Source organism: Carettochelys insculpta, chromosome 23, assembly GCF_033958435.1.
Source record: "Carettochelys insculpta isolate YL-2023 chromosome 23, ASM3395843v1, whole genome shotgun sequence".
NCBI classification, from domain to species: domain Eukaryota; kingdom Metazoa; phylum Chordata; order Testudines; family Carettochelyidae; genus Carettochelys; species Carettochelys insculpta.
Genome location: NC_134159.1, coordinates 12190790 through 12205258, shown reverse-complemented (window position 1 = coordinate 12205258; position 14469 = coordinate 12190790). Strand labels below are relative to the sequence as shown.

At 43.3% G+C, this 14469-nt stretch overlaps 1 protein-coding gene across 3 annotated transcripts in view; it reads left to right on the top strand.

The window, feature by feature from the left end:
* The window catches only part of SLC25A33 (solute carrier family 25 member 33), a 39003-nt gene that overhangs the window by 16637 nt on the left and 7897 nt on the right, over positions 1-14469 (top strand). For all 3 annotated transcript variants that reach the window (XM_074975598.1, XM_074975597.1, XM_074975596.1), the window contains 3 exons: positions 5216-5395; positions 12596-12673; positions 14021-14121. In XM_074975598.1, the coding sequence (XP_074831699.1) occupies positions 5349-5395; positions 12596-12673; positions 14021-14121 (226 nt within the window). In that variant the 5' untranslated portion in view covers positions 5216-5348. The remainder of the gene's footprint in view (positions 1-5215; positions 5396-12595; positions 12674-14020; positions 14122-14469) is intronic.

The following is a 14469-nucleotide window of genomic DNA, read 5'->3' as shown; positions in this document are numbered from 1 at the left end:
TGTAGGAGCCTATTTTCATTGGCTTACAAGGCAGGAGCTCAGCCCCCATGTAGCTTCGAGCTTGCTCAAAGCCACGCTGCCTATGGAATAACAAAAGGTCAGCTAATGCTACCAAGCACCACCTAAAAGGTAAATTTCTGCATCTTTATTTATTAATGGAGTTATTTTAGGTTGGGTTGTTAGTGACTTTAAAAAGTATCACTGGCACTCTGACCATACATAGATGTCAAAGGGTCAACCTCTGTCTCTGAGGGGTTGCTGACCCCTGGTCTATGGGCTACTGAATAAAGCGTAGCACTGTGGCTTTACAGTCAACTTGAATGGTATGAGAGCACAGATTTGGCAGCAGGTGCTCATGTTCTTTGCACTGCCACCTATTCAAGATGCAATTCAGAATGTTGGTGACAGTCCTGTGGCACTTAATAGAAAAGGAGCCCAGTCGCACTCTGTTGTGGCAGTGGAGGTCTGAAATTCTCTGATGGATAGTTCCTTGCCAGGAGCAATGGGAGACAATCTCAGGATATTGTCAAGCATGTGAACCCAGGTTTTGGGGAGTGGCTTTGAAATGTTTTATATAACCTGATGACACTGGTGAGACTGATCTGGATGGAGCTGACATGCTGCAAAGTGAGTGGTTATGAAATTCTGCCTTTTTGAGTGGCTTTACATATAACTTAGAGACTCTCCATTTTTTCTCCCCGTATTAAGCACCTAACAGTTAAGACACTCTATGAAAAGAAAGCTAGCAAAGGTTTAATGTGGGTAAGTGTCAAAATGGCAAATTAAATTTAATGTGGGTAAGTGTAAGGTAATGCATGTTGGAAAAAATAACCCAAATTACACGTACTACATGATGGGGTCAAATTTAGCTACGACAGATCAGGAAAGGGATCTTGGAGTTATAGTGGATAGTTCTCTGAAGACATCCACGCAGTGTGCAGCGGCAGTTAGTAAGGCAAATAGAATGTTAGGAATTATTAAAAAAGGGATCGATAATAAGACAAAAGATATCATACTTCCCCTATATAAAACTATGGTACGCCCACATCTCGAGTACTGCGTGCAGATGTGGTCTCCTCACCTCAAAAAAGATATATTGGCATTAGAAAAGGTTCAGAAAAGGGCGACTAAGATGATTAGGGGCTTGGAAAGGGTCCCATATGGGGAGAGGCTAGAGAGACTGGGACTTTTCAGTTTGGAAAAAAGGCGATTGAGGGGCGATATGATAGAGGTATATAAAATCATGAATGGTGTGGAGAAAGTGAATATAGAAAAATTATTTACCTTTTCCCATAATACAAGAACTAGGGGACACCAAATGAAATTGATGGGTAGTAGGTTCAAAACTAATAAAAGGAAATTTTTCTTCACACAGCGCACAGTCAACCTGTGGAACTCCTTGCCCGAGGAGGCTGTGAAGGCCAGGACTCTATTAGGGTTTAAAAAAGAGCTTGATAAATTTTTGCAGGTTAGGTCCATAAATGGCTATTAGCCAGGGATAAAGTATGGTGCCCCAGCCTACATAACAAGGGCAGGAGATGGATGGCAGGAGATAAATCACTTGATCATTGTCTTCTGTTCTCCTTCTCTGGGGCACCTGGCATTGGCCACCGTCGGCAGATGGGATGCTGGGCTTGATGGACCTTTGGTCTGACCCAGTATGGCCATTCTTATGTTCTTATGTTCTTATGTTTATGACTAAAGCATCTGTCCTGTTGGTTATGCAAATAGGGGATGATGACTTTATTTGATGAAAGCAGAAACCTGCTGCTTTGCTTATATAACCTTTCATTTCCAAGGAAATGTATTCATCACTTTGGTGCCTGCTTTCTGATGGTAAATCCTGTGAGGTGGGGGAGTAGACATGCTGAGTCAAGTTCTCCTATCGCTTTTACTGTTGATTTCAGTGGAGTCGCTCATGATTCACACTACCATGAGTGCAGCTAGAATCAGTTTGTTGTTCCAGGTTTGGATCCAGGCCCGGGGGAAGGATTGCATTTTGAGCGTGGATCTGACACTGGTTACCTCAAGACCTTCCCTCTGTTACTGACCCCAAATTGCATTTAAAGTCTGTATTTTGGGAACAGACAAGGGTTTTGTTGCCCCTTCACCCATTTCTGTGTTCAGGTGAGCACATGGACAGCATGAGCTGTTCATGCTGCATTGAGAAAGACGCACCAAAGCGTTGTGCTCCAAGGTTGTATTTGCAGAGCAGATAGTTGATGTTGGGCCCAGGTTCTGTACACAACAGGAGCAAAGTGCTGATAAAAGCCAGGCTACTTGTTCAAAGCCAATCTTTTGTGTCAGCAAACGTAGCTCAGCCTCCATTCATCTGAGCAACAGAATTTCAGCTGCTGTGTGTGTGTCTAGCTTCCTAAGCGGCTTCAGGGCTTTGTTCTGCAGCCAAGGTCAAAAGCAAGTGGATTAAAACAGCTGGAGGCAAAGTTTCTCAGAATACCTGTTGCCCTAAAATGCATAATTTGCCACTGGTGTAGGATAAACTCTGGTAGGAAGGAGCAAGAATCATGAAGCTGAAGGAAAACAAACTTAGCTGTTTGTTATTAATAATTAAAGGCTGTAAGGTTCTTAAATTTTGGCAGGTGTTGGAGGGGGAAGGGAGGTTGTTTATATGAGATGGAGAATTTTTAACAGTAAAGGGAAGAAGAATTTTGCAGTATAACCACCAAATGCGAACAACGATGTTGAAACTGGAATTAAAGCATCATACCCGCTTGTCCTATTTCTCAGCAAAGATTTAATTGCTTAGTGATGTTCTGAGGTTACTGGAAAGGTTACACAATACATACTGTGGGGAAAAACATTCGTGAGCATGCAGTGAACTGTTAGGATACGTGTTTTAAACAACATTTATCAAAATTAATGAACCAGCTACATCTTGCAATCTACTATCCTTGTTTTTAATCATGCGTGTTTGTTTTAAACTGCATTAATTTTCAATGAATTTCCCAGTCAGTGTGAGTCAGCATTGTTTATTGCTTATATGTACTCAGTTGCTAGTCACTGAAGTGTGCCTGCATTGCACAGTAAGACCAGCCTCTGATTTATGTTGAGCCCAAGCCTTTCTTTTGTCCACACACAAATCAGTCTAACTCATGTTAGCAAGCACTCGGAATCTGGGTCCAAGACTTGGCTAGGCCTTTGGGCTCTGAGCCACATGCTATTGTTTTGCATTGTTGCTGCAAGCTCTAAACCAAAGTCAGAAGATTTGTGTAGGAGAAGTATGGACACATTAGTGTAGCTGTGGTACTCTGGACAAGCAGTTCTAAGCCCAGGTATACAGTGCAGTGAGGATGCTCAAGTACGGGCTTGGAAAAACTAGGTCCAGAAACCCAGATCCCACTGCCCTGGATTTACAATGACGTGTGGACATATCCTTAAGGACTTGTTTACTTGGGGATATTCGAGAAAGTATTCCCAAATTAATGAAAGGTATGAATTTAAAGCGCATCAGTTTTACCATATTGAACCTTGTGTGGATGCTGTCATTCACCATTTAAGCGGCCTTAATTTGATTTTGTTCACTAGTGAATTAAACTAAGCCAAAATTAGGTCACTGTAATCCTGAGTGAAAGTGTGTGCACACTTTCATTTATTTCACTAGTGAGTCAAACAGAGTTCAGGCCACCTTAATTTTGAATGTTTGTCCACATAAGAATTAATGTGGGTTAATTAATCCACTTTAATTTCACATCATTAATTTATTCAGATTACCTTTCCTTTGTCTCGAAGTAAACAAGCCCTCAGGAGCTACAGTTTTTTGTATTATTTGCTGACAGGAAGAAACCATTCCTTAAAGAAAATGGAAGAAGAACACTGAAGCAGGAACTGGCTTTGGGGGGGAAAACAAACAAGCAAATGAAATTAGATGCTCTTATTACAGTTTTGCGTTATGATTCTATCATGTGGCAAAAGTTTTCATCAAGGACATGCTTTTCCTGACCCTTGTGAATAGGGGCTAATGTACAGCTAATGGAAGCTGTAGGGTGTTTTTTAAATTATTAGTAAAAGTGTTATAGCTTAATATATTAATTGCATATGAGTTTTCCAGCTCAGGATAAAGGAATCCATCAAATTTGATCACATAGCCTGTTCTTCTACCCCCTGTCTTGTTCTCAAATACTTGTTAGTTCTTTAAGGCAACTGATTAACTTGTTGGTTTGAGATTCCACAACTTATTACTTCTCAGAAGAGAGTCTATGAGCTGCTTTCTGAAATGAGTGACCAAAGGAGAGAGAACTTTGTCAGGTTGCTGTCTGTATGAGTCCCCTGCAGTTGCTATCTTTTATAGACTATGTCTACACTAGCCCCAAACTTCGAAATGGCCATGCAAATGGCCATTTCAAAGTTTACTAATGAAGCACTGAAATACATATTCAGCACCTCATTAGCATGCGGGCGGCCGCGGTGCTTCGAAATTGACGCGGCTCGCTGCTGCGCAGCTCGTTCAGACGGGGCTCCTTTTCGAAAGGACCCTGCCTACTTCGAAGTCCCCTTATTCCCATCTGCTCATAGGAATAAGGGCACTTCGAAGTAGGCGGGGTCCTTTCGAAAAGGAGCCCCGTCTGGACGAGCCGCACCAATTTCGAAGCGCTGCAGCTGCCCGCATGCTAATGAGGCGTTGAATATGTATTTCAGTGCTTCATTAGTAAACTTCGAAATGTCCATTTCGAAGTTTGGGGCTAGTGTAGACACGGCCACAGTCTCTAGCTTGGATTTTTGGATAGGAAATCTCCCAAAGATACAAATCTAGAGACTTGTTTGTAATAGGGCCAGCGACCCACTACAAACTGGAATTACCACACTCCATTCAAGAAAACCAAATTCTCTTGCACAGAAAGTTCAGGTAACCTGAGTAAACAGGAACATGGAACCCTGGACTAAGAGCTGATCAGTTCTATTGAGATTAGTGTTTCTCTGACCTTCAGAACCCTCATGCCATTGGTCATGTAGGTGAACATTGAGTAGAAAATAATTCACTGAATCTTTGTGAGACAAAAGTTAGTGTTCTTGTTTCTGAATCCTCTTTCTCCACATGCCAAAAATTCCCCTCTCTGAATGTTGACACAACCACAGTTGTAACTCTTTCTTGCAGTGGGAGAAGGGAAGGAAGAAAATTTTGCTTCTTACCTATGGTGGTGTTTTGATGTGACATTATTTTGCTGACACAGTATGCGCTTTGCATTATTCCCTGTAGGTGTGGGGGTACGGTTGGTGCCATTGTTACATGTCCCTTAGAAGTAATAAAGACCAGGCTCCAGTCTTCAAGGCTAGCTTTCCGGACTGTCTACTATCCTCAAGTCCAACTGGGGACAATCAGTGGAGAAGGAATGGTCAGGCCAACATCTATGTCACCTGGACTTTTTCAACTTCTAAAGTAAGTATCTCTCTTGCCATTCATTGCATCATCCACAGCTGTTGGACTTGACTGATTTTGTTGCTTGGTTTTACATTTGAATGATGTCATTATAGATTAACGCTGGTTAGAGCTGGGAATTGGGACTTAAGTATTCAGCATCAACTGAAAAGTTGAATTAACCTTTGAAAATACATCTTGTAGACTTGCGGGCTCACCTTTTGATTTTTAACATGAATTTATTTGCAATGGCACTGAGAGGGTTTCCAAAGAGTATTGGTTTGGATAAGTGTTTGGAGGTATTATTTTAAATAAACTTATTGGATCTAAGCTTCCAGTAAGTATTAAGCCCTGCGAGTCGGTAGTATTCTCTTGCCAGGTGGTAAGTATGTCAGCTTGCAAGAGCAGTCTTAAAAATATGCCTTTCTTCCAGAGCACTTCCGACAGCCCAGAACATGGGGGCTGTTCATCCTGGGGGCTTCTCTTGATTTCTCCATCTTTCACACCAGAGCAGCAGGGTGGCAAGTCCTGCTGATAGAACCTTTCCTTGGCAGTGTGACTGAAAGACTGACTGAGCCACGTAGACTGAGCTCCTCTCTCTCACCTTTGGAGCTGGTGTCCATCCGTCTAGTTCAAAGCCAAAGCAGCATGGGAGAAAAGCCTTTCATTGCTGCTGTCCGTGCTGTGTTCCTGCTCTGGAACAGTCACTGGTATCTGCCCTTCCCCTGTTTTCGGGAGCCTGCTGCCTTTCATTTTGGTTCTAGGGTTTTGTGGGCCTCTAGGTGGGTATTGGACCACTTTGATGGGCAGAATCCATTAACCCCCATCATTAAATAGGCTGGAGCCTTGGCCTAGAGCATACAGCTCTTTAAGGATTTCTTTGTGGCTCCCTATGCTGTAATTGCAAAGTAAAAAACCAAAAACAAATTAAAAATAAAAAAACTCTCCTGATTTATTTTCTATAAATGATGAATGTCTAAAAGCCCAAAATGAACATCACATATCGTTTGCTCTTTAGATATGAGATCTCGAAATGTTCGATAACTCCCCTTAGCATCCTCCAGAGAGAGAGAACTTTTGGGAGTGAAAGGCAGGACGACAGTGGTACAAACACATGTAAAGTGTGAGGAAATAGAATACAGTAAACCCTCGAGGTACATGGGGGTTGTGTTTCTGCAACCCCAGCCTAATTCAAATTTTTGTTAGAGTTGAATGGAGATGGGAAAGAGACTGCCTGGTTCGTGGCTCCCCTGGGCTTGCAGGAGCCAGAAAACTGAACAATCCTGACCAGGTCTGCAGGGCTGGTCAGGACTGGTCAGTTTTCTGGCTCCCAGAGTGGCAGGGAGCTGGGAACCAGGGGACAACCTGGTTCCTGTCTCCTTGCTGCAGAACCCAGGAAACTGACCAGCTGCAGGAACACACACCAGCTGGTCAGTTTCCTGGTTCCTGCAAGTGGTGGGGAACTGGGAATCAGGCAGCAACCTGGCACCCTGCTCTGCCTTGCTTGCAGAGTCCATGCAGGACAGCAGCCTTGGTCAGTTTCCTGGGTCCAGCCAGTGGAGAGGAGCTGGAACTGCTCCCCTTGCTCAGTTTCCCAGCTCTGCAAGCAGAGGGGAGCCGGGAGCCAGGCTGCTGCCTGGTTCCCAGCTCTTGGCCACTCCCGGGACCGGAAAAAGTCTCCTGTTGGGGCAGCTGTCGCATAAACCTGAGGGTTTACTGTATGTAAAAAGTTTGTGAATGTCCTGCAGTAAACATTTATCACATTACAAAGCATTGTGTGCATTGTTCTTAAAATAAGGGTTACAAAAAATATGGTTTGTTTATTAGGGACCATCTCATATTCACATGCACTGCGACTCTTGAATTATTGAGTTTTTTACCAACTTGAGGGGGGAAAAACATGGCTCTTACTATTTTGGTTGCCAACCCCTGGCCTAGAGCTCACTTAAAATAAATAAATAAATAAAAAGCCAAGAACCCATTATGTAGTGTGTAAGGGCTGTAGCATGTGATGCCTTGCATTGCTTGACAGCTGCTGTGTTTTTGTACTGCAGTTGTTTTAATATTGAAATGGTCTAAGCTAACCCTTGACACTCCTCCTCATTGGAGGGTGAATGGGTGTGTAACATACTGCTGCTCTGGGTTTGAAGGGCAGGAGTGCTGTGGTTTACACTTTGTTTGGAAAAGTGATCCCATCTAGCTCTGACTTTCTTTTAAGGCTTAGTTTCTGCAATAGAACATTCATAAAACTAACAAAACATTTTACACATTCAGAACAAGCTTCCTGTTTTGCATGTATGCCACCTCATTCATGACCATTCCCTGCCCCCCACCAATCTGGAGCCATGTCACTGCAAGCACCAGGAAGCTCTGTCCCCCCAGCTCCCATTGGCCACAATTTCTAGCCAATGGGAATTTGTGTGGAGCGGTGCCCATAGGTGAGTGCAGGGCACATCCAGCTGTGCAGACCCACCCTGTTCCCTCCACGAAACAAGATCTGCCCCAAGAAAGTGCCCTGCACTCTAATCCTTTACTCCAGCTCTCAGTCCCATCACACATTCCCAGCCCACCTCCTGCTCTGAGCCTGGTCTTTCATTCAAGCCCTTTGACCCCAGCTTGGAGCCTCCTTCTGCGCCCCGGACACCTCCTTCCCAGACCCACTCTGGAACCTGCACCCCCAGCCAGGGCCCTCATTCCGCCCCCCCACACACTCTGACCCCTGGGCCCCACCCCCTGCCAGTGACCATCCATGTGCAAAGTGAATTTTATTATGTGCACCAAAATGTTGGATGCATGTCACATGTCATCTCCTTATTGGTGCACATAACAAAATTCATTCTGCACATGAACATAAAAATTAGAAACAATGTTGGTTGAACGGTCTGGCTGATTTTTGTATTTAGACCTTTCTGGTACAGGTAGGATGCTGATGAACGCACATGAATGAGGGCTTCTTTGCAGAGTTATGAAAAGTGCGGATTGTGACTTTCCACCCTGCAACTCGCATGAATGGAGAAAGCGGAGGAGACAGTGTCTTTTGAGAAACAGTCCAGCTAGAAAACATTATGTGCACACTACAACCCCTCAGACAGCCTTATTATTTCTTCCTCTTGTGCTTTTTCTGACTGAGCAATCTTCTGTCTGCTGCTGCATGGTTTCAGCCAGTGCATGTTACTGGTCACCCCCATGTAAACCTTTAGCTACGAGTTTGAATTTCCTTTCCATGTCTGTTGGAAAGTTTGCAAATGCTTGTAGGAGGCCTATGCAGGTGAAGCTGAACAGGCAGCTGCTCTGATCAGTCTTTTCACGACCCACATGGAACAAAAACAGACTTGATAAGCGGCCCCAAACTGAAGGTTTTGTATATCCTACTAATGACCCTGAGGCCCAGGCCTACATCTCTGCTGCTTGTTGCTGAAGAAAGCAAAGTACAAAATTAATCTGCACAAGTTTTTTTTGATCTTTGCAAATAAACATTTGTATGTAATTTTAGTGCCCTAATATCCTGTTTTCATCAGATATTTTGATGCACCCAAAAAACCAAGACCAGCAAAGCATGTTGTTTGATTTCTGTAATACTGGTGAAAATTGGCACATTGCCTGGTGAAGCTGCATAATTATATAACAGTAGTGTGGCAATCAGGTCCTCTGCAGAACTGTATAGTTTGTGTGTTGTTATAACTTGAGTCTCATAAATAAGCAATTCTTCTCCCTCACCCCATCTTCCAAATGCTCTTCTTTTTAATATTTTTGGTCAGATAGCTGAGTCTAGAGCAGTACACAATGTAAAACCATGGTAGTATAGAATATCAGTGTATTGTGAATGCATCTAATTCCCTATCCTCCTGCAATGCAAAGCAGTCCCAATTTAAAGTAAGTCCAGTGAAACCTTTTCAAGGTATCTAGCTCTTGAGATATTACCCTCTCTCTCTCTCTCTCTCTCTCAAGGTTGTCGTTTATGGGAAGTTGAGTAAAACTGATTTAGCCTTTTATAATCTTTACTGACTCATTAAAGTTAGTGTTTGTGGTCTTATTTTCATTTCAGCAGTTGCTCAAACTCAGTCATTTGTCTGATTCCTTTTCCTGAGGTCTGTGAAGCAATATTGCAACCTGATTATACTGTTTGTCTTTCACAGACAATACTTTTCTCTGTGTGTCTAAAGATTGATTTCACATACGACTTCAGTGCACTTCCTTAAAATGTCCCCTGCATGCTTGCCACTGGCTCCCATTTCCCAGGTTAATGAAATCTGACCCCGTTAAACACTTGGTGTAAATTGGCACATTCTCTAAAGAACGTGTTAACACCGCATATGCTGCTACCTCCATCAAAGAAATTCTTCATAAACTCCATTTATAGAGCTTTTCTTTATAATTAGGGGTGCATTTCCTCCCAACACTAATTGCCTTCTCTCTAGAAATACTGGATGAAGGATTACAGGGGGACATGGATTTGTTCAACATTTTTCTTACATGGGTAGAGTTGCACTGTTCAGAACCTGATTCTTCAGAGAAGATTCTGTATTAATAGCTTTTGACTCAAACAAGCCTTCTAGAGGATGTAATGTTGGGCTTCTCTTACTGATACCTTATTGTGCTTCAGGCTGTGGGATACTAAGGATTTGGGGCACAGGCATTGTTTGTTGTTCTGTTTGCATAGCACCTACCACAATGGGCTCTTTATTCCATGATTAGCACATGTAAGTGCCACTACAATAAATAAAAATGTTGCTGGTGATGATCTTCCTGCTGCTGTGAGCTTTGAAAATGAAAGCAGGATGAAGAGCAAATTCCGTCTTTGGCATTAAGTCCTTTGGCCTTTCTTTCCTGAAACAACTGAGCACTGGTGAGCTGGGAGAGAAGGGCTGAACTTGGAGCTTTGATCCACTGAAAAAGCCTCCAGAGGCCTCTCTGTAAAATTGCTTCCAGGGATTTGTATGTTTCTATGAAAATACTGACTGTTCAGGCTAGAGAAATAAATAAAATAAATGCCCTAGAAAAGCCAGGCCTGTGGAACTTTGCTCTCAGCAGGGCAAGCTGCTTGTGTGTAATCTGGTTGGGAGTCTGGTGAGTCACCGCAGCTGGAAGCCACAGTCGTGACTATTAAAGTGAAAAAGAACAAGCCACCGCTGGATCCGTCTCCTAGGAGACGCTTAGCCTCTGAGTTTACTCGGGCATACGCAGCTCTGCTTTGGGGAAGCCTTTCAGAAGCTTTCTAATGAACTTGTTCTGGGGCTGTGCGGTGAACATTGCCAACAGCATTAATGACCTGGAAAGTAAACTACAAAAGGAGAGATGGAAACCAAAAGCACAGGCACATGTGAAGGACCTGTGGAGGCAGCTGTTTGAATTTCCTTGCATGTTTTTCACATCAGCATTTTTTAATAGGAGTTGCTTCTGCAGGCCACTGTAGTGAAATTCAATGCAGCTGCATGTTAGCATAGGCACTGGCTTTTGCTGATGGGTGAAAATTGGTCCAGTGATTCCTACTAGGGCTCCACCATTATTTTCTTACTCGTAAGTGTCCCTCTGTGCCAAGGCTTCTTGCTTGGAATTGGACTTCCTGCTAGGGATGCTTTTGAATAAAACTGTTGTACAAAACTTGTAGGGTCCCCAGTGGGTCCTCCAAACCATTTCACCTTTTTTATATTGGTGAGAGTTCATCTCACCCGTTTGGATTTAAAACATGGGTTGGGGAAGGATGATGCTGAAGGTCAGGAATTTGGAGTGATCTCAATGTAGTGATTTGTGGTGCTGCCAACTTTTACTGTATTTGGTTTCTGTCGTAGAGCAGGGGTCAGCAACCCCTGGCACGGCTGCCAAGAGTGGCAGGCAAGCCGATTTTCATCGGTACGCAAGGTGGGAGTTCAATACCACCCTTCCTCCCCCATGCAGCTGGGAGCTTGCTGAAAGCCACGCTGCCTATGGATTAACAAAAGACCAACTAATGTTCCTAACCTAAACATTAAAGCTCTGTATCTTTATTTACTAATTAAGGTGTTGTAGGTAGGCCTATTAGTGACTTTAAAAAGTATAACCAGCACTCAGCATGTACGTAGAGGTCAAAAGGTCAAATTTCAGCACTCCGCCTTGGAAAGGTTGCTGACCCCATCTTAGAGTCTAGTGATTATGTGACAAGCTCTACTTACCTTTTTATGCATCATAATTGAAAAGAAAAGCTTGAAAATGTGATCCAGGTGTAACCAAAAGGCTCAGACCCAGATGGCAGAGAAAATGAATTCCAACGTTAATTGCTTCTAAGTCTCATGAGTTTAAAGACAAATTTAGGCTCTACAATATCAACCTCAATGCTTGGAATTGACAATACTGCAAGTGCAGTGGTCTGTACTTTTGCTTAGGAGGCCTAAATCAGAATGTACAATGATGGTCAGACTACATTCCCAGCTGCATAACAAGGGTTATGCGTTTAGCCTGGGAAGGAAGAATATTAAGTTTCTCCTTCTGGAAACTACTCCTTCCCTTCAGACCATGTGGTGTTCTCCTGCCCATCTTTGTCCCCCCAGCACTATCACTGTCATCCAAAAAGAGTGTGCAGTAGTCTCACTATAGCTTGTATCTCCACATTCTTCCCATTTGGGAAAAACTGCAGCGTTCTCTGATTCTCATGGGGACTGGGCAGTGCCTGCATCAGTGACTCAGGACTAGGAATGAGCGGAAAGCTCAGTCTTGCTGTTGCCACAGAGAGGGTAGGAACCACTTAGCCTCCTATGCTTGTTAGCCTCCCTCTGGTAAGCCATCAGAAAGGGTGCACCATTTAGCAAGGCCCTTCAAACTACCCCCGTCAGCCCCACACTTTTGCTTTTCAGCAAAATCTCCACTTTCCCTCTGGAACAAAATGCCGAAGGAACAGGTGGGGTAGAATGAACTCTTTGTCTATCAGAACGGACTTACCTTGTGATCTTCGTTAACTTTTTTAATAACCCCATTCCCTATAGCTTTCAAACAATTGAACTATTAAGCTGTTCTTGCAGGACACAAATGCAGTTTTGTGTTCAATACCCCTATACTCAGTTGCATAAGCTTGCTTTTTCAAGTCAATAGCTGAATCAGCCAGCTTTCTGCTAAAGACTACAGCCCGATAGTTAGTAGGTTTTCTTTTTAATACTGTGTTTATCTTTTAGCACAGGTCTTCTGATCAGTAATTGATGGTTGTTATTTACTGGGATTGATGGCCAGTGGTCTTGCCCTATTTATTTTTAGGTCAATTCTGGAAAAGGAAGGACCAAGGTCACTCTTCCGAGGATTGGGTCCAAACTTGGTTGGAGTTGCACCATCAAGGTAAAGATCTTAAAGGACTCAGATACATATGAATAAAAAGGTACATTAGGCTGTGGCACAAAGATTGTACTAGGCATATTATAAATGCCCTTTCTTAACTAACAAAACAAAGAAGCAGTCTGGTAGCACCTTAAAGATTAACAAAATAATATATTAGGTGGTGAGCTTTTGTGGAGCAGACCCACTTCTTCAGACTAATATGGCTACCTCCTGTTACTGTCTTAACTAGTTTTTTAAAACTCCAAATGATTCATTTGTGAACTAACTGCTGCCCACCGATAGCACGTAGTTCTAATTGCAGCTGTGTCACACATTTTGAGTATATTGTGTATATCTCAACAATTTGGAGCAAATCCTTTAATTTCTGTGTACCTTAGTTACCCCTGCTGTGAAATGGGGGTACTGAAGTCCTTTTCTTTTTGTAAAGCAGTTGCAGATCTATGGGTGAAAAAAGTACCATGCAAATGTGATACAGCTATAGATGTATTACATTCAAGCCATTATTTCTGAGATGTGCAAATCAAAGCTGAGTGAATAATCTTATTTACTAATTGCCAACCACTTTCCAATTCCCTGTCTGTTTTCTTCTCCCTGGGAAAAGGTGTACGAGCAGTCTGAAAGCTACTGCCTCTGTTTATAGCACCTGAGACTCTCTCTGGCATTTTTATTGGCTTCTGTACTTTTATTTCTCTGTGTATCCAGGCTGCTCCTTTGATCTTTGCTTTTCATTATCAGTTTCATAGCCATAATGGATGTGCAGAAAGGGAGCATGGGACTGGAGTAGTGCATAAAAACAGGGGTTTCTGTTAGTACAAGACATTGTCTATTTTTTAAGTACGTAGACTGAATCAGGCATTTAAATGAGGATCCGAATAGGTGTCTCACTAGGCATGGATTAGGACAATAGAAAGATGGAGGTGCAAAATGTGAAGACTTCAACGTGAAGACTCACGTTGACACATTCTTTAGCATTCTCCTGGGAGTATCTGAAAGTACTTTTAAAATATGGCGTAAATGTCACAACACCCCTGAATTAGAGCGGTAGCTAACTCCACATGGGTCTGTGCCGACTGCTTGCTTTTTATTGCGGCTGCACTGGGTTGCCCACATAAAATGGCAGGGGCTGAGAGTGAGAAGCAAAGGCCAGCTTTTTCTTTGGGTGCAGGGGGAGGGGCTGGGTTGCCTCGTGCCCCCCCTGGAATTTCTTCACACTCCCCTCCTGAGGGGGGCATGCCCCCCAGTTTGGGAAACCGTGCTCTAGACCATGGGAGGAAAGTAGTGACTGGTTTGAACTGAATGTCTCCAGATTATGCTCTGCAGCAACTTCTTCTCTTCTTCCTGGCACAGGGCAGTCTACTTTGCATGCTACTCCAAAGCTAAGGAGCAATTTAATGGCATTTTTGTGCCCAACAGCAACACTGTGCACATTTGCTCAGCAGGCTCCGCAGGTATGTTACTGCATGGAGAATGCCCCTTTGTCTCCCAGGCTGTCTTGCAATAGTACAAAGGTGCTCACCCACTGTGTTTCCAATAACAGGTTATTTGTGCTGATCCTACTCCAGAGACAGCCCTGCATCATTGCCACCCCACTCTCAGGAACCTCTCTAGAGAGGGCAATGAAGAAGTTTTATCTGTCATATCTATCCTTTCAGCATACCCCTGTCTATGGTGCAGGTGCCACTCAAGGGCCGCCTTTAGGACGTTTCTAAAGCAGAGGAAAATGTTAATAATGAAGCATAAAACAGGGAACTATGTTTGTATTAGTACCCTGCACAATGGAACCTAGTCTGACACCT